Source organism: Trematomus bernacchii, unplaced genomic scaffold (genome assembly GCF_902827165.1).
Source record: "Trematomus bernacchii unplaced genomic scaffold, fTreBer1.1, whole genome shotgun sequence".
NCBI classification, from domain to species: Eukaryota; Metazoa; Chordata; class Actinopteri; order Perciformes; family Nototheniidae; genus Trematomus; species Trematomus bernacchii.
The window spans coordinates 15,981,503-16,001,956 of NW_022987714.1; the positions used below are offsets into that span (position 1 = coordinate 15,981,503).

At 39.5% G+C, this 20,454-nt stretch overlaps 2 protein-coding genes across 2 annotated transcripts in view; both read right to left on the bottom strand.

Moving 5' to 3' along the window:
• mbtps1 (membrane-bound transcription factor peptidase, site 1) overlaps window positions 1-4,548 on the bottom strand; it is a 36,971-nt gene extending 32,423 nt beyond the window's left edge. The window contains exon 1 of the mRNA XM_034141712.1: window positions 4,366-4,548. The gene's annotated coding sequence lies outside the window, so the exon portion shown is untranslated. The remainder of the gene's footprint in view (window positions 1-4,365) is intronic.
• Window positions 4,549-5,599: 1,051 nt separating this feature from the next.
• On the bottom strand, window positions 5,600-19,387 carry pskh1 (protein serine kinase H1). The gene is made up of 4 exons (XM_034141817.1): window positions 19,078-19,387; window positions 17,647-18,417; window positions 15,914-16,837; window positions 5,600-9,001 (listed from the first exon to the last, which is right to left on the bottom strand). The coding sequence occupies exons 2-4, from the start codon at window positions 17,713-17,715 to the stop codon at window positions 8,684-8,686; spliced, it is 1,311 nt and encodes a 436-aa protein (XP_033997708.1). The 5' UTR covers window positions 17,716-18,417; window positions 19,078-19,387; the 3' UTR covers window positions 5,600-8,683.
• Between the last annotated feature and the right edge of the window lie 1,067 nt (window positions 19,388-20,454).

Consider the following 20,454-nt stretch of genomic DNA (forward strand, 5'->3'; position numbering starts at 1 on the left):
AGATAAGTTTTCTCTCCCCATTGACTTCAATGCATAATTTTTCCGAAATAAGATCCCATTACCCGGAAGTAGGTGGGCGTGACTTCGCCACTCTATACGCGGGAGGTTTTTCTTCTTCTTTTTCTCTCGGTTTTTTGGCGGATTGCAACTTTAAGGTGCATACCGCCACCTACTGTACTCGCCGTGAAGTTGTTTGCGGCCTGCCAGTAAACCCAAAGCAGAAGAAGAAGAAGTGATGTCAGCGGTTCAGTTGCCTAATCCACCCCCAGGAACTCATTTTGGTGTGAACGCGATCTGCTTTAGTTCATCAGAACTAAAAGAACTCTCATGAACTAAAGTTCTCATGAACTATTGTGGGAAAAGTACTTGGTGTGAACGCGCCTCTTTTCACCCCTTTTTAGTCCCTGCTAGAGAGCAGGTACTTTCCTAGGGAGAAAAAGATTCCAATTACTGATTGGCTGGGCGAATTGCAAACCACGCCAAGTAAAACTCGGAAAGGTTTTGTGAAGCCGCCATTGTATTTGCTGGCATTAGCATTAGCATTAGCATTAGCCCAGCGCACCAACGGAGAGAGACTAACTTATGGCAAGACAAAAAAAAAACATGGGAGCGGTGGAAAGATGAGGAGGTGTCGGCGTTCTGGCGATTTACTCGGAAGGCTTCAGTAGAAGCCAGTCCCCAACTCCGGGGACTTCTGGCCGGGGACTTCAGGCGGCAGTATACGCCGTGAAGTTGTTTGCGGCCTGCCAGTAAACCCAAAGCAGAAGAAGAAGAAGTGACGTCAGCGGCTTCATTTGCGTAATCCTCTATCAGGGACTTATTCCGGTGTGAACGCGATTTACTAGATAGTTCCGGAACTAAAGATTTCCGGGGAACTAAGTTCCGGGAACTATTCCTGGGAAAAGTACCTGGTGTGAAAGCGCCTATTGAATACACATTCATCACCCAACCCTAACCACTCATCAGTATTTCGGGGATTGCCTTAATCAATTAGCATTATGCAGACTCAATGACTCTGATGTGAAGCAGCTGCTCTGACTGCCGGGCTTTATTGCCGCACATGTGCAACATGTTCAAGCGCTGGGTGTGCAAATATGCAGTAAGCATTGTGCATGTGTGTATACCTTTAGTCTATTTTATACAGGCAGGCATGTCATTACATCCAACACTACCATCAAAGGATGCAAACAATTCAACAACCCCACAAGTATTATATAGTAGTAATACTAGTTGGTACAATTCTGTTCAGTTCCAATGTAACTTGTGATGATGATATCTTAAAATATCAAATGTCTGGTACTCCTGCTGATGCCTTTGTCTCTTTTTCTACAGAGACTGTAGAGGCAAACTTTACTTATAATGCATTCCAACAGGCCTTTTAAGTGTTAGGTGTTTTGTAAGAAAAACTAGCTTTACAGCCAAATAGATTGATCGATTTTCCAAATTACTTTACATTTATTCTAATAAAATAAAATAAAAATGTTATTGTCATGCATGTAAATACATTAACCTCACAGCAGAGAGAGTGAAATGTAAACTCTGCATTTAGTCTATTTTAGTATTTGGAGAAGTGGGCAGCTACTATACAGCTGTGAGCAGTTGTGGGATCTGGTTCTTTGCTTGAATAAAACGGTTCAGTAAGTACATTTGAATTTCCTTTGCAGGAACAAATGGATTAAGAATATTGTGGTAGTGCTTTTGTAGTTGCATAATAGCTCAAGGTAAGTATTGTTTTGTACAGGAAACACTGGAGCACATATAAACAAAATGTAGGTATTAGGTGTATAAAAATCTGATATTAAACTTAATCTTGATCCACACTTATATTCTAAGTGTGTGGCCACATAACACATAATCTTAATGACTGAGTAGATCAAATCAGATATGCGCCACCACGAGAGATAGAAATGCAGACGATGTAATTAAAAGCTCAGGGGCCTCCTTTATAAAGCCTTGCGTAGGATTCACGTGGGAAGGTTGCTTACGTAGGACAAAGCAAATAAATACGCACAGACATTTTCCGATTTATAAAACACTGCGTACCGGCGTAGAACGTGCATGCGGCACGTCCTACGCCGGTTTCCCTTTATAAATCACAATCAACTCGAAATGCGGCGCAGCTTTTGTGGGCTTCACGTAACGCCCATATTTGCCTATAAATAGTCAAAGAAACACCCCGTATTAATATTCATTTTGACTGACTGCATGAAGAAGATCGCAGGAAATTACAACAGAACAGGTTCTTCCTTCTGCCAACGGTGTCACAGTTTCTCGTCTCTCACGTTTTTGTACGTAGTGCGTACGCATGGGTCAGAGTTTGCGTGGAGGACTGCACATTTTCCTGTCAAGTTTGTTTTTTATAAATCGCAAACATTGCGTAGAAACTGGCGTACGCCATCTTTTGAGCGTACGCACCGTTTATAAATGAGGCCCCTGGACTGCTCTGGGGCCTCATTTATAAACGGTGCGTACGCTCAAAATATGGTGTACGCCAGTTTCTACGCAATGTTTGATTTATAAAAGGGAAACCGGCGTAGGATGTGCCATACGCAAGTCCTGCGCCGGTACGCAGTCTTTTATGAATCGGAAAATGTCTGAGCGTATTTATTTGCTTTGTCCTACATAAGCAACCTTCCCACGTCAATCCTACGCAAGGCTTTATAAAAGAGGCCCCTGATCTGACAGGAGGGGGGGTTCAATCACCAGATCCGGCTCGGGGCAGGATCCCTGCATGTGTGCGACAACAATACAGCTAACAATTACTGGTTTAGACCCTGGCTGTAAAAATAGCCCTGATGGTTAGGGCAGGGCTGTAAAAGACAGGCTGGGACTACCTGTGTCAACATAACACCAGGCCACAAAAACTGCATCAATCAAAGGAAAGATCCACAGCAGTGTAAGCAAGTGAAGTGGGTTTTAGCAGAGAAGTTAGGAAATAACTTTTAGTAGAAATGTGGTAAATGCACTATTGTGGCAGGAACCTCCCTTACTCTAAAATCAATGATACTACAATAGAACCAAGGATTGGACTAATACAAAATAAAAAACACATGTACAAATTCAGTTTGTGTAATATTAAGGGTGATCGTGTAGCAGAGCACACAACAGCCCAAATGAATATGCTTCACTATTGGAACAGCCTAATTTTGTTCATTGTGGTGCAGAGATGGAAAGTCACTAAGTATATTTACTCAAGTAATGTCTGAGTAGGAAGATTTAAAAAAGGTACTTGTACTTTACTTGAGTATTTCCATGTTATGATACTTCTTCTACACTACATTTTGGAAGCAAACATTGTACTTTGTACTCCACTCAATTCATTTGTAAAGATTAGTTATATTATTAGTTGATATTATACAAAATTAAATCAATTGATTGATTAATACAAAAATAAATCAACTAATACATTATGATGTACTTTTATGGATTACGCTCCACCTTTGCAAGCTGTACAATTAAGATACATAATAATTCATCAATAACTGTGAACCTGCAATATACATTATTATGAATGTTTGTATTTGCACCACAGGGACAAACTACAATACTAAAATGCACTAAAATGTTAGGGTTAAAAACAGGATAATATCGTAAACATAATAATGACAAATAACGGCGAAAATGTTTTTCCATTCTACATAAAAAAGTACTTTTGATGCTTGAAGTACATTTAGCTGATAATACTTCTGTATTTTTATATTATTCAGAATAGGGCCATTGTGCAGAAATAGTTTTTTTTAAACTTGTTGGACTTGAAGTACATATTGCTGCGCATACTTTTTTACTTAAGTAACATTTGCAATGCAGGACTTTTACTTTGTTTCTTAAGTTTGAGATGCGAGTACGTTGTTCTTGTTTAACTCCCTGGATAAACCGAACACACATCAAAATACAGACACGTTTAAATGCCTTGAGTTTACATTACAGGGTGCATGAAATATCTAGTGTTAGCAGGATTTACGTTGGGCACTATTTCAGTCATGCGATTATATAACAGTTTACATCTCTTTACAGCTCCACATAACATTTAGCCTGCAACTAAAACCGTAACACGTTAGCTACCTATCCGAATGACAAAACAAAGAGATGTAGCCACAAAAAGTCACGACTTTATCAGCATAAACAAAGCAAGCATGCTGGAGGCTAATATTGAGAACAAATATTATGTCGACAGTAAACAACGTTATTTAAAAAACCATGAACGCACGTGTTAGTGTCGCGAGCGCTACACCTAGCCTTCCGAAACAGGTATTGTAAACAAGAAGACATGCTAATAGATATTTTAAGACCCATCTGTCTATCACATGCGTTAGCTAAGCTAGCTTAGTTATGTTTTCTGGTGGTTTGTGTGTTGATAATACTCACCGAGCTGAACAACGCCTCATATATCACAGTTATCTGTGTGTATTTTTCAGTCTCCGTGTATTAATACACTGATAGCTACTCGGTAGGTAGTTTATTGTCCACCGAACAAAAGCTAGCAGCAAACTCAGTAAACGCTTCAGCCGCAGACCACTGACGTCTAGTTAAGATGGGTTGCCATGTTTGGTTAACTTATCCTACAAAACGAGCGCCCACAGGTAGATTATCCAGACATTTTAGATAATATACACCATAAAGAGATAAATGCTTCCCCGTATTGGTTTTGAAAATATTGATTATAATATTATTACTTTCGTCACACTTTTCAATGGCACATTGGATCATAACGTTTTGAAGCTAAGTATCAAACCTGGCAACCCGCCGGGCCTCAAGATACCACTTTAACAGTCCCGGGTTTGCCGGCAGTGGGCGCTGTTCACTGTCAGGAAACTGGACTTTAATCAAGAAGGACCCAGTAGAACTACGTTATTTTGAACTCCTAATAAACATGCTAATTTCAGTTAGTATTGCGAGAAAAAAGATGTGTAGCCTACTCTCCACCATTAAAACGTGTTTGCGATTGACAGTATGGCAGTTCACATTTAGATCTGAAGTATTGAGACATTTAAATGGCTATTATCACAAGAGGTTTATTTAATAAAATACAACGGGACTCCAGAATCAGTTTCACAGTTGTCATTACCACTCAGCCTTATGTTCATTAGCTCTGATTAAACTGGGCAATCTTTATCAGAATCAGACACAGAATATTGCTCCATCTGAGAAATACATAAATAAAATACTTAAAGTGATACGGCTGTTAAGGTGTAAGGCATCTGAGTTTTTCCATTTTATTTCAACAAGCATTTTAGTTTGTATTATCAGTTACATATGACTGAGTTATTGAATAAAATGTCAGTATATTATGTTACATTTTAGATTCCTTATACTTTCCTTTTAAATCCATTTGCGATGTAACAAAAACAAAATCACCAGAAACAAGTACAACTTTTAAAACTACATAAGGGACTCCAAGAAGTTACCTATATCTGTTTGACACAGAGCAACATTACAATTATTTTTGATGCACAACATATTTCCAAAATTGACTTTGCTTTTTCCTCCATTTTGGTATCCACCAACTCCTGAGAAAGAGTTTGTCTTTACTCACTTACAAATAAACCTGTGACCTGTTGGACCAATCACAAAAAGGAGAATAGTATCAAAATACAAATAGTCAGGTTCGAGTGTTTTATTGGCACATACAACTCACCTTTAAAAAAATAAAAAAAGTTAATGGTAGAAGAATCAAAGTGTTATCATTCATTTAGACACACAGTAACAAAAAACTGTTTTCAGATAACAGTGATGAGTTGGCTACTTCAAATAGGACAGCATTTATATAAAATCACACAGATATATAAAAACATGAAAGTAAACACTTTTACAAATGTGCTGACATTCTGCTAATGAACTGATTTGGTTATTTGTTGTACATTTTATACAAAAGGCACTAAACAATGTTGCTGCCTACGTCATCCACAGCAATTCTTTTGAGTCCAAATTATTATTTTGTGACTTGTAACACGTGTTCAAAATGTTTACTTCACACAGACACCATTGATGAACCAACTAACAGAATGTAGGCCACATCATGAGCAATACCTCACCCAAAACACCCGACAGAGTGCATTTGATATATAAAAAAAAAGACACATTTTGGATGGAATATCTATCAAAATTAAGACAGTTAAAATTAAGAGCGTACCAGTTCCAATGTAAGCCTCACTTGCAGTCTATATAAACAATTTAGAGGTGAGACATCAGGGATAACAATCGGTGGGACAGAAGAATATACGATCTTAAATCAATCTTTCATCGAGGAAAATTGAGAAATTACCGAACATCCCGGTAGAAAGGAAAGAAAAAATAGACAAATAAAAAGCAAAAAAACTGAGGTCAGCTGACATGGCTCGGTTAGGTTTCCAGTACGTGTTAAAAAGTTCACAACAGCAACACATGTTATAAGTGTGGGGTAAATCACAGCAAAAATACTCCTGTAAAGAGAAAAGACCACACTGTAGCAACTGGTTCACTCTGGGAGAGCTCTGAATGGACAACATATATAAAAACACAGTTAACAGGTCCGATTTAAGAAAGAAGGATGGACACATTTTAACTGTTAAGTGCTTTTCAAACTAAAAGGAGTCAAAAAGATTCAATAACAATCATTACATTATTTTGACAAAGTTTAAGATGATATTACACAAACAAAATTGCTAGTTTAGTGTTGATTCAGATTAATGTCATTATTTTAAAGGTTGTAATAACCAATAGCGACTGAACTTCATTTTGTAACCGAAAGAGACATATTGTTTTATTACTATCATTAAGGTGGATTTGAAGTAGAGAGCAGCTTAAGTGCACTTACAGGCGAAAGGAACTAAAGAAAACTTGCATGGTTGCTATATATATGCTAGGTTCTGTAATTCATATTTTGTTATACCTCCAAAAGCTCCTCATTGTCTTCAGTGGTTTCCTTCATTTTGGTCATAAGTGTAGTTTTACACTGAGGACTGTTTTTCAGCCTGAGAGTTGCTGGTATACCTTATCACTGAAAAACTAGTGGTTAGCATCTGCTCCACAAGCTTCTACATCTAACTTGGTAAGTCTCTAAAAAAATAAACAGAATCATGTTTTCTTGATTCTTCGCCCTATATTGTGTGCTGAATGGGAATCTAGCCCTTAAAATGGCAGCTTGGAGTGAAAAACGCAATCTTTTCATTGTTCAAAAGACATTCACTTCGTTAAAGATGTTGGTAAAACAGAGGCTAGCAAGGAACGATGGCAGGACTCAGGTTGGGTTGCACAAGCTGTTTGTAAATCCATGAACATTCTCAGGAACTCCCCCACTTGGAACAACAACATAGAAACAGCTGTTGTTTAAACATTCAGAGGAAAAAATACAATATCTTATTAGGAGCATCCATGCTCATGAACACACATGAAGTTGGGAAAACGATTTCCCAACTCGGGAAATTGGGCATTGGGGGGTTTGCAAATGCACCATTGGCTTTAAAAGACTGTTTTCGGAGCATTACTAGCTAATGCTAAACTAGCTTGAATTAATACTGTTTTTAGGGCATAACATTTATTATTATTTTCAGGAAATTCCATTTTAAGTCTTTCCACTTAAAAGGATTTCTTAAAAGCATTTTTATTGCAAGCTGTCGGGTCACATAGCTCTTATCTCCTCATTCTGAACTGGTCTCATATTAGCAAGCTAACATTATGTTAGCTTTGTCAGTCGGTTTAGCTAGGAAACAAGTTGTAGTGCAGTTTGGCAACAGCTGTTCTTTTAGGAAAATGTGTTTGTGTTTTACAACTTGCTTTAATTTTGTTGCATTTATCTCCACTTAATAAAAATGTATCTTAAGGCCAAGCTAACATTGAACTTACAAAGAGCTGGTCCAACAAACAGCAGAGATGTTTACCTTCACAAAGACAGTGAATTATTAGAATACTGCTTTACAATACAAAGGGATCATACCAGGTACTTCATGGTTAAATCTAATGATCTGTAAATGTCATTGGGAGTGGGGCTGTGTGGCCTATTGTCTAATACAATACATTGAAGATTCTACACAAAACAGCTTCACAATCTTTTGACAGTTTTAGAACAATGATATCAACAAGGCAATAATGGCAAGAGTAGATAAGCTTAGACTAATAAAAAATACGCCTTCATTTTGACCTTCGAGGGTGTGGTTTGGTTGCAGTGTGCTTGCGTCACCCACATCTGTAGACAAGGTCTGTACAATAATAAATTCACAGCAATTTCCAATCAGGAATGACCGAGGGGAATCCCCTTTTCTTCTTAGAAACGTCAGTAACCCAGAACTCTGTTCAACAGATCCTCGCAGAAAGTCATTATCCAGTGACCGTTTGAATGGAGACTAATAATCATGTCAACAATAATAAATAAATACGTAGAGACATAGGGATTGTAAGAAAAGCAAAAAAGGAGTGGAAGGCACCATCCTTCCTGAGAAAAAAGTGAAGGAATGGATGGAGAGATGATGTAACCCTTGGAGTTCAAGACTTCTGTGGTTTGTCTTTTTCTGTCATTCGGAGACTCGCTGCAAGAGGAATTCTCAAATGGCAGCAGCTACTTTTCATCCATTTTTGTCTTTTTTTAAAGGTATAATTTGCCATTTTGGCCTCAAACACTGGCGGCAACTTCGAACGGTGGTGGTCATTTTGAAAATGTCAGTCATTGTAGTGCTGTTTCCCCTTAAAGTATAAGGTTGTGGTCCCAGTTTCAGCCATTGTACTGCTGCTGATAGCGGCGGTTCAGCTCCCGCAGCTCCTTCTCCCTCACCCGCCGGGCCTTGTTGGATTTGGTGGAGCGGCTGGAGCGGGTGGACTGCGACGACTTGGTGCTGTGGCAGCGCGACGACGCCCGCTTCAGGAGGTTCTGAGATATGGAGCGCTGGAGGTTCTTGTTGGAGGAGGAGGCGGCCATGCTGACCACCCAGGGGTGCTTGATGGCCTGGCCCGCTGTGAGCCGCTCGCTGGGGTCCACCATCAGGATCCGCTCCACAAAGTCTTTGGCCAGGTTGGACACATTGGGCCACGGCTGGAGAGGGACAGAGGTTAGAGAAAACTGTAGTGAACAAATGTTTAATGCCAGTACTGTCAACAGGAGAACATTGGTTCCCTAACTTAGGTGAAGGCAACGAGGGAGAGCACATTTCTAGTTCTGGAAATATTAGTCCTATAAAAATACTCTGTTTTGAATCATTTGTGGTGGCCATGTTTTTTTTCATACTCAAAGGTTCTGAAAACATAAATATCCAAATATTTTAGAAGTTAAAACATTTCAGAAGTTCAAATGCCAGGCATATGATTACTTCCTCACTGAGGAGTTCATTGTCTGTGTTTGTTCACTATGAATTTCAAAATAAAATGGAACATTGAAAAATAGTGACTTTAAAAAAAATTAAAATACAATTGATATCCTTTTCGAAAAATTAATCCAAAGAAAAACATTTGTATTAAATTGCAATTTAAACAATACTATCCGAGTTAGAAAAAAAGGAGATCAAGCTGGAATATGAGTTTCTGTCAACTCTTGCAACATTGAACCACAAAAAACTGATTTCACATTCCAGAAGATTGCGCTGTACCGAAATTGATTAATAATTAATCCCTCATGTTTTTCACCTGCAGTATAGTCTTGCAGAATAAAATAACAAGAATTGTAATATTGCAGTTGATCATATACAGTTTAACCAAGCTATTCAGCACAAGTCTTATGTGGTCGGGAAGATATTACTGGTGACAAGAGTGTGGTAGAGACTAGTACTCTAGTGAATCCCTATATCAAAGATTTGAACTGTATAGCTCTTAAACAGTTCTCCGATCATGTATTATGTATGTATATGTTGCTAAAAACTTCTGAGACACTTCACCCAAACAACACAAATTAAAACTACTATGAAACCAAAAAATAAGCCTTTCAGAAAAACTACAAACTACATTCAAGTTATCAAAAGCACTGTGAAAACAAACTAAAACTTAACTAAAATGAAACATAGCCTAATTGAAAGAAAGACAAATGTATGTGTTCTTGTGTTAGTCGGATACTGGACCATGATTGGCTTACAAACTAGATGTGATGTCACACAATCATACAGGGTAGACTCTGATTTAAATTAAGTATAGATAAATTATATAGAGAACAGATTAATGTAAAAACAGCCTGTACAAAATGTATCTGCAAAGTGAATTTACAATAAACAAAACCCTTTTTTTAGTTGAGGGGAGGGCGTTTAAAAAAGAAATGTGTAAGAAAGTAGTTTGTTGGCATCAATGCAGCCCTGTCCACCGGACAAAAGAGGGCAGCAGAGTGATACACATGTGGGGACAGAATGTTAAGATCTGAACTGTAAGGAGTTTAACATTTTATCCAAGCTAATATGATAAAATTATTCTTCTTTTTCTTTTGATATTGTTTATATTGTCTGCTAATTGAATGTGACTCTGCTTGATTGTTTGTGCATGTGTTGCTAGAACAGAACTTCACATTTTGAAAGGTCTAATCTAATGTATCATAAAATGTCCTTTGAAGCAAGTTGCCTCATAACTACTCTCAACGTTCTTTCCGAGAAGTAGTATGAGTGACTAGTAATGAGTCAAACTCTACCCCCTACTTAGACAGGAATTTTGAACACACACACACACACACACACACACACACACACACACACACACACACACACACACACACACACACACACACACACACACACACACACACACACACACACACACACACACACACACACACACACACACACACACACACACACACACACACACACACACACACACACACACACACACACACACACACACACACACACACACACACACACACACACACACACACACACACACACACACACACACACACACACACACACACACACACACACACACACACACACACACACACACACACACACACACACACACACACAACACAAGGGCTGCTCAATTAATCGTATTTTAATCACAATATTACGATTATGGCTTGCAACGATTACGAAAACAACATAATCGAAATAAAACGATTATTTTTTTATTATTATTACTTTTTCTTTCAAATTAAAAAATGTTTTTATTGGTTTTTCAGTTGAATTATACCTAAAGTTCAGGGTAATCAACTGTTAAAAACATACTGTTCACATTTTTTTTCTCCAATAAATTGATGTTTTCAAAGTAAATGGATAATCGTTTTTAATAATCGTGATATCAATTATTGACCCAAATAATCGAGATTATGATTTTTGCCATAATCGAGCAGCCCTAGCATAAGCCTCCGACATACATTTCACCTCCACCTATTACAACGTCTAGGCTGCGATTATCTCTGGACTGTAGCTGTAGATGTGGACATTATTTATCGCAGTTGTAAAGACACATGTTCCCAAGCATTTTATGTCTGCCCGACCACAGCTCCAGCTCTCGCTTACCCTTTCTTCAACTAGTTCTCTGCAATACAGAGTAACATAATACAAGTTGTTGTATTTTGTAGTGCAGAGACCTGAGGCCTGTACTACGAAGCTGGTTCAACCTAACCTGGATATGTTTGAGTTAGCCGGTTGGCCCAATCCAAAACATACGCGCTCTCGCTAAGCTGTACTACGACGCTGGTTATCAAGTGGATCGCTCAAGCCAGCCGTGTCCTATCTAGTTAGGTGCGCGTTCACATGAAAGGGGTGGTATTTGGAGCATTCAACCAATCACAAACATGGACAAGCGTACTGACAGCGCAGCGTCATACTTCCTGAATGAAAAGTGAACTTTAATATTAGTCAAATATGAAGAAGTTAAACTTTAAACATCCATGACTTAAACACTTTATCCAGGATAAAAGCCACATAGCTGCACCTGCAAGGTGAATACAGCTGGTAAAAGAAAAAGCGTTTGAATGCGTACATTAACAGGTTTATGAAATCACTGCCCCGTCCAAGACACGAGTGGATCTGACTTTAATTACATTTGACTCGAGTGTTTCGTCAACTTAATGTGTTGCTTAAAATAATACTTCTGCATACAGTATGTGACACTGTGAGTGTTGCACGGCCAGATACGGCTCAAGAAGCTGACTCAGATAAGGAAATATATGATACATTATGATGTGATATGATATGAATGATAATGGGACACATCGACGTCTGCACTCACAGTGCCGCGGACTGTACTTAATGTTACTCTGATCCGGTTACTTATGTCGTGGCAGATATTTAAGTAAGCTTTCTTAACGCTAATGTTATAATAGTCAGATTGCTCTGAAGATGGGAGGGGATATTCTATTCATTTTCACGTTCATACAGTCAGTTGATTTTGGCCGGCCGTCTTTCCTGCAATGGCAGTTTTTCTGTATTTCCTCTATCCTGTAATATGACTTGATAGCTTTAAACTCCGCACACGGAGCTCTGATTGGTCAGCAGGCGGTGCTTTCACTGAGTTGATCTCTTAGCCTGCAACCTAACCTCCTCCCGAGGAGGTTAGCCGCTCAGCATAAGTTACCATGGAAATCTAGCCCGCTAAAAAGAGAACCAGCGTCGTAGGACCGGAAAGCCCGAGTTTTCCCTGAAGTTAGCCGGCTAAGCGAAAATCCGGCTTCGTAGTACAGGCCTCTGGTAGTGCATTACGTGCAGTAAAATAAGTCACATCAATACAGCATCCAACGACAGTATTGAAATCATTGGGATTTATGAATTCTGTAGTAGTACATTATTACGCCCATCCTAATCGCAAGGATACAAGCATTTCGCTGCAAATAGTGTGTTTAAAAAAGTATGTGTATGTCAAAAAAAATGTGTACCTCTGAGTCACAAACCCACAAAGAATGATCACCCAAGTCTGCAGTTTCCCTCAGTTGTACATAGGGCTGGTTAAAGATTCTGCTCATTTTCAGGTTCATTTTTGTATTTTGTGCCTCTACTGTAGGGCTGTCCCGAATACCATTTTTCAGGCTCCGGATATTCGGTAGTAATCAGCAGCGAATATTCGAATATTCGGCCTGAGCGCGCGTAGTAATCAGCAGCGACCCGCTTCAACACGTGTATTTCGGTGTATTCATGGCATTCATTTTGTTATTCTACAGTATTGTTGTTTTATAGTTATTTGTTAATGTGTATAACCCAATTTGTGTTCTTTGAAATTGAAAAGGATATCACATTGTGTTTGTTACTTTTGTTGTAGTTGTATTTGTCTTAAGTGTAATTTGGCTTGGCTTCCTATTTTGTATGGACATGCTTTTATTTTGAAGGAGAGTTAGCGCTGTTGACAGGAAGTTGTTGTTGCTATGGAAACAACGTGACGGAGATTAACGAAGAAAAGTAATATCTACATATAAAGACGGAGAAAGTAAACAATAACGTTTATGGTTAAGTGTTAGCACCCCCCGAAGAGGCACAAGCTCTTACGTTGATATTGGAGTTTTCAATAAATTCAATTTGGAGAAAATAACGGGGAAAAAACAAACAAAACGAATATCCGAATAACGAAATTGAAACCAGAATAGTACTCCAACGAACGAATATTCGGATATTCGGGTACAGTCCTACTCTACTGTGACATGTTTACATACTAGGGCTGCTCAATTAATCGTATTTTAAATCGCGATTACGATTATGGCTTGCAACGATTACGAAAACAACGTAATCGAAATAAAACGATTATTTTTTAATTATTATTATTATTATTTTTTTTTTTTTGGTTTTTCAGTTGAATAATACTTAAAGTTCAGGGTAATCAACTGTTAAAAACATACTGTTCAAAAAAATTCTCCAATAAATTGATGTTTTCAAAGTAAATGGATAATCGTTTTTAATAATCGTGATATCAATTATTGACCCAAATAATCGAGATTATGATTTTTGCCATGATCGAGCAGCCCTATTACATATTTGAATGTTCAAAAAGCTCTTTATTTTTCTCATACTGCCTGTGCTGCAGCACCTCTTTTCACCCTCTGTCTGAAACCAGAACCCAGTCTGCTCTGATTGGTTAGCTGGCTAGCTCTATTGTGAATGGTCAACGGATTAGAGATGTCCCTCCCTTTAACCTATCACAAACAATGTGTTGGAGCGCTAAGCTATCGAAGCAACAGTGATACAACATAGAGATGTCATTATGTTATGGAAGTAAACAAAGGAGTGCGTTTCCCTCTGGAGGGAACTTTGGGATTTTAGCCTTTGCAGACCATTTACATGCACAAACATCTATATATCACACTACACTACATTAAATATATCATTATTATATCGATGATATGATACGAGACAAAATAACATATACGATTTTTTTAATATCTATATTATATGTTGTCTTTACCTGGTTATAAAAGCTTCACTACAGTAAAGTGAGGTAACTTTTTCAACTCACACAGTCAATAATGCAGCTTACTGATGGTTATTTATAAAAAATATTATTGTGGGGCCCCCTAGTAGAGCTGGCGGCCCATGTACTGGGGCTTAGTCTCAGTGCGGAGGACCCAGGTTCAGCCTCTAACCATTTTCAGTCATCCTCTCAGTCTCCCCCTTTCAACATTGTCTCTTTCAAAGAAAATCTGTTACAAATAATAATAATAATAATTGTGTAAATAATAAGGGAAAAACTGGTATTGTTACCTCTTCAATATAGATTTGGTATTTAATTACAATTATTAATATTCACAATATTTGACTTTCGTCATATCACCCAGCCTTATAGTTTTACTGTATTTTAGCGTCTTTCAACTAATTGTTTTGGTTTTTAGACTGCAACTGTTTTGTTAAGGTTCAGGCTCTCATAGCTGCTTTTTCTGCCACAACAGGCAACGTTTTTCAGGTAAAAATGTCTAAAAAGTCCACTATACACTCCTTGGAACTGAACAGCAGATAGACAAAGCTAAAAGAAGATTGAGTTGTCAGAAACACGACTTATTTTCAATGCTTAAGTTGCTGCTTCTCACCTCGATGTGTGAATAGGCAACTAGTTTGCCATGAAAACATAGAAGGTAAAAATGTGTGTGTCCTTGTGAGCTGCAACACAGCAAGCATAACATCAGCCCACAAACGTTATATCAGAGCATCATTTTGAATTTTCTCCCCTCTCATTTTACAAACAAAACTGCCAAAAATAATGGAAATATACATTTTTAGGCCCAGTCTGTACTCATTTTGACAGAGAATAAAGATTCCTGTCATTGCTCTCATTATACATATTCCTTAATTTAGATTTTGTATGAGAATTTAGGCTAGAAAAAAACATCTACTCAATAACTCATAAGTATAATGGTGGATTCCAATGAAAAGTTATTGCTTTCTCCCAAATTCCAAGAAATACTTGCTCCAAATACCTGGTCCAGCTATTTTCAAACATCAGCAAAAACAGGCTCCCTGGAGTGATGTCAATTATTACATTTGTCAGATCGGACTTGATCTCAGCTGTCAGATACAAGAGAAGTTCAAATCTGGATGCATTCCAAGAAAACAAATGATTCAACTGCTCCTCGTTAAATATTACAAAACTGATCAGCTTTTATTTGCGCTGGAGTGTCTGTATGTGCGGCAACCATTAACCGAGGGCCCCGTTTGTAAAGCTCACTGGCAACATAAACATCCCACGCTACGAAACAAAGGAATGGACTACTCAGCATTCTCCCGACTAGATACACAGATTTATTGTGCACACATACACGTAATTAGAGTGAGGGAATATTGACTAGGAGAGGAGGATAAAAATGTGTATGGCAAGGTAAAAGGTACACCAGATAGAAATCAGTGTGAGCTGTGAGATGATTAGTGAGGAGCGAAGTTGCGTGTGGGAAAAAGTGTGTGTTTGAACCATTTCACCTCACAAAAAAAAACTGAACTTCCCAGAAAATCTGTTGACAAAGCCTCATGCGGTGTGGGGAATGTATTCCAAATGTGTGTGAAGTCTGCTGTGGTGTGTGAGAAAAGATAGAGAAAGAGTGTAAGGGGCTCGTCACCTCTCCAGAGAAGCTGTACTTCCCCTTGAGGATCTGCCGGTACAGCCTCATGCGGTTGTCGTCCTCGAAGGGCATGGTTCCGCTCAGCAGGATGTACGAGATCACCCCCAGTGCCCACATGTCTACGGCGTTCGTATAGGGCTTCCTCACCAGGATCTCAGGGGCGATGTACTCTGGCGTGCCGCAGGTGGTCTTCATCAGACACTCGTCCCCCTTCTTCCTGCTGCTGGCCAGACCGAAGTCGGTGATGATGATCTTGGAATCGGCTCCGGGGTGGTAGTATAGCAGGTTCTCCGGCTTCAGGTCTCGGTGAGTGATCCCCAAAGTGTGGAGGTACTTGACGCCTTCCAGAACCATCTGCAGCACCCGCGTGGCGTCACGTTCTGTGAAGGAGCCGCGTGCGATGATGCGGTCGAATAGCTCCCCACCGGTGGCCAACTCCATGACCATGTACACACGTTCTGCCGTCTCAAACACCTCCATCAGCTGGATGATATTAGTATGACGGACACGGCGCAGGACACACAGCTCTGACTCGCACACCTCCCTCCCCTCCCGGTAGCGGGTCTCAATCATCTTGATGGCGTATGGCTGCCGCGTGCTTTTGTGCTCCACGCGAACGACCCGGCTAAAACTCCCGCGGCCTATCAGAGCTTTGATGTCGTACTTGGCCGTGACCCTGGGGTCGAATTTGGCTCTGTATTTTGCCACCTTCTTCCGCTGAGGGTCCGACAGATCGGACGGGTCCTTAGGGGGTTGGGCGGAAGCGGTGGGAGTTGCAGCTTGGGCCTGGGCCTGATATGGGGAGGTGGAGTCAGCCTTGTCCCCGCCCCCTCCACCGGCCCCGCCCATCTTGCTCCTAGTGCCATCCCCTCGTATGAAGTGCTTATAGATATCTGTCTGAAGAGGTTGGGGAGGATCAACCTGAAACATTAAGGAAGACAGTTCATCACAGATGAATTACAAACCAGAGGTGAACACAAACCGTGTTAGATTTTTGTTGAGCAAGAAGGAAAAGATTGGAGAGATAGTAAGTTTGACACACAAATAAAACCATATGCCTTATTTCCACTTCAAATGTAGCTTGAAAATCTCTGACTAGTCACAGGTCTAAAGTATTTGAAATCCACCTTGGATAGTACCAGGTTCTATCAGCATCTTTTGCTAATGGGACACTGAAAAAGACTGAGTCAAGTCAAGTAGTCCTTGCCATGCCATATTATGCAGTGGAATGCAGCAGAAGTATATAGATAGTTTAGCCCAATCAAAACTGGATTTCTGAGGTTCATACTGATGTTGATATTTGAGAGTTCAAAAAGAACAATATATTGGCTTACAGTAATTATATTTGACATTAACATATAACATCAAACAAAAAAACTTTATAACAAACCTTAACATATGTTGTTGTTTTTTGTGTGTGTGACCAAGATACTGAGCTCGGTCCAGTTCTACTCTTAAATCTTTAGTTAAAATAATTCTAGCTAAAGCTTCTAAAAACATTTGCTTTTTTTTGTGTTACGAAACTCCAAATGCATTATCTTTGGGTTTCGGATGAAAAATATTTTTTTTTCTGACATAAAAAAATTGATGCAATGGATAATCACAGCTCTTATAAGTTAATATTATCAATATAAATATTGTAGTATAGCCTTCATGGTAGAGTATGTAATGGTTTCTGCTGCTGTTTACAATAGCAAAAGTATCTGTGGTGTTGACCTTGTCCTACTGACCTTTTTGACGAGGTCCAACTGAACATCCCCTGGAGGCTCAGGGAGGACCTTACTGTTCCTGCACCCCATCACATCACCTTGGGCCGCTGCCCAGCCAGCCACACAGGCCCCCAGGAGCCCTGCTTCATCACCGCAACAGCTGATTCAACACTCAGGGCATCCAACATCCAGGCTGTGGCCTCACTCAGACAGAGGGTTCATGAATAAAGCTGATTACACCCACTCAAGTCCCAACGAGCTGGCATCAGCAGTCACGAATACACCCGATACATCCACTTAAGTCTGGTTAAAAAAAAATCCCCAAATTCATGAATATATTCTGGGCAAGCACGGTGTGTGTCTGGGCTCCATCAGCAAGTACTGTATCACTGGTTGTCTTTTGTAATAGTGTTCTTTTATGGCCCTGTGCCTCGGGTCTCACACACACTGCGCAGTCGGCAGGCTGGGGGGTACCTCAAGCCCCTTGAAGAACCAACCAGGGCCCCATCTCAGAGGAAGAAATATGTCAAATGTTTGATTGAAAACTGCATGAGCACAGCTAGTATGGAAGCTCTTGGGACAAAAATAATTGATCAGGGGAGGGAGAGAAGTTCCCGAAACAGGTTTATGTGTGGTTGCCTTGAGGTGAAACGCAGAAAGATTCAAGCAGAACTTCCACAGAAAATAAGATAATCTACGATCCGATCCATTGATGGAAGCTGCAATGTCAGCAGCCACAGATAAAGCAGCTCCCCTGCAGAATCACAGGCTGGAGAACAGTGGAGGGGAGCTCTGAAATGTAGAAAAGGAAAAATATGAATCGTGAGTTATTATGGTTAGGCTCACACATGGGTATGATATGCTGAATGCTGACACAACAAGCGCCGATTTCTATTAGGCCATTGACAGGCAGAACATAATTTTAGCACTCAAGTAGCACACCATTTGAGTTGCTTGATGAGGACATATTGTGAACATTTCAGCCAAAGTATACAGCTACCCAGAACATGTTGTGAATGGCCAAGAAAACAAGGGATATCTTTGCCATTGTAAGAAATAGCTGCATTATCACAGATGGTCACAACATCCGGGCATCAAATGTTGGAACTCTGCATATGTTGTCAAACGTTCTGAGTACATGTTTATCAACTTAATTAAAATGTTCAGTGACAACAATAGAACATTCAATTGAATATAACTTTAAAAAGTTATAAATATAGTAGACGCGGAAAACCCATGACACATGAGTCCATTTACGTCAATTTAATGGACAGCTGCATTAAAGTTTACGTAAAATAAAAAATGGCCAGGCCCCACTCATGTCAATGTTTTTTCTTTAGCCAAAAAGTCAGTGGACCGTTATTTTTGGCAAAAATCGGTATAACAGCAAACTGTCTAAAAACGTTAACAAATAACCCCGACTTTACAAGTGTCAACGTGACAAAGTCTCACCTCATTACTTATCCGAGATAACGAAGTGTCTTAGCATGCTAACTAGCCTGTTAGCATCAGGGCAGGACTCCCAACTTTGCCAAATCCAGCCTCCTCACCCCACTCTCACTCAGCTGGGCTCTCCATTTTCAACTCGTAGTTTCCCAACTTTACTCCCGAGGACAAACAATTAAAATCCGTCACTTCATGTGTTAGCGAGATTTTGTGTCATTTCCGAAGTTTCATGATGTGTTTTGAAGCTGAAGAAACTTTACGAAAACATGCAACGTTTTTGCTTTTCTGGACGGTGTTTTTCTCCTAGGAGGACCACCTTCCCACAGCCAGAGAGAAATGAAAGGACACATAATGCAACATACATATTCCGGTTTGAATTTTCACAATAAAACGCTGGTTGGGAATTCTTTGCAAAATATTATTTGGAACTACATTTCTCCTTATTTAAGAATAAAGTAAGCCAAATAAAATAGTAACATCCAGCATGATGCTTCAGGGGCCCAGAAAGGTCTACTACTTTTCAATTAACTGGTGTGTGCTGGCTCATTGAAAATGTGTAGACATTGCAGCAATAAATGACCTGATACATAATGATGATGATGATAGGTCGTCCTTTATAACACAATCTTGACAAGATGTTCGAAGACCTTCATTAAGTCAGTCTTGTTGTGTGTGTGTATGTTCCATATTCATGGATGAACACATTTAATCATATCACTTGAATGCAAGTCTGGGGTCAGGTAGTAGTATTTCTGCAAAGAAAAAATGCTAACATCTCACATGGAGTGGGAGGAATCGAAGATTAATGGAGCTAATTTGTCCCCGTGCCCTCGGCTATAAGCAGATAACCTATCAGTTATCTTGAGAAAAGTGGCCTTTATTATTTTTTCTTAAGTTTGTGGGGAACATTATACAAATGGAGGGAATCTATCTGCTTATATAACTCATATAATAGATTTGTTTTCCCGCATCAACTTCGTATGCTCTTAATTTGAAGGCCCAACTTCCTGTGTAGTTCTATCTGTCTCTGGCTTGCATGATGGAGCTCCTCTTCGGCCCAACTTCTTTTGTAGAGACGGGACGACCTCCCTCGGCTTGTATCGACCCCATTAAGTCCTCACCGTCACTTCCTGGATACAGAGAGAGGTCCCTCTGACAAAGTGCTGACTTCTCTCTTGGAAAAGTACAAGAAAGTCTGCATGGTCACGTAAGCAGCTAACTTACAAGTTCAAGTTAGAAGTACCACAGCATGACTCCTTCATGACCCTCATTTAATATGTACAGGCCTCAAGTAACACAGCTGAGAGAATTGGTGATATGCTCGACATCTATCTACAGACATCTGAGCAAAATATGGCTATTATAACATGAAAATTATAGCTT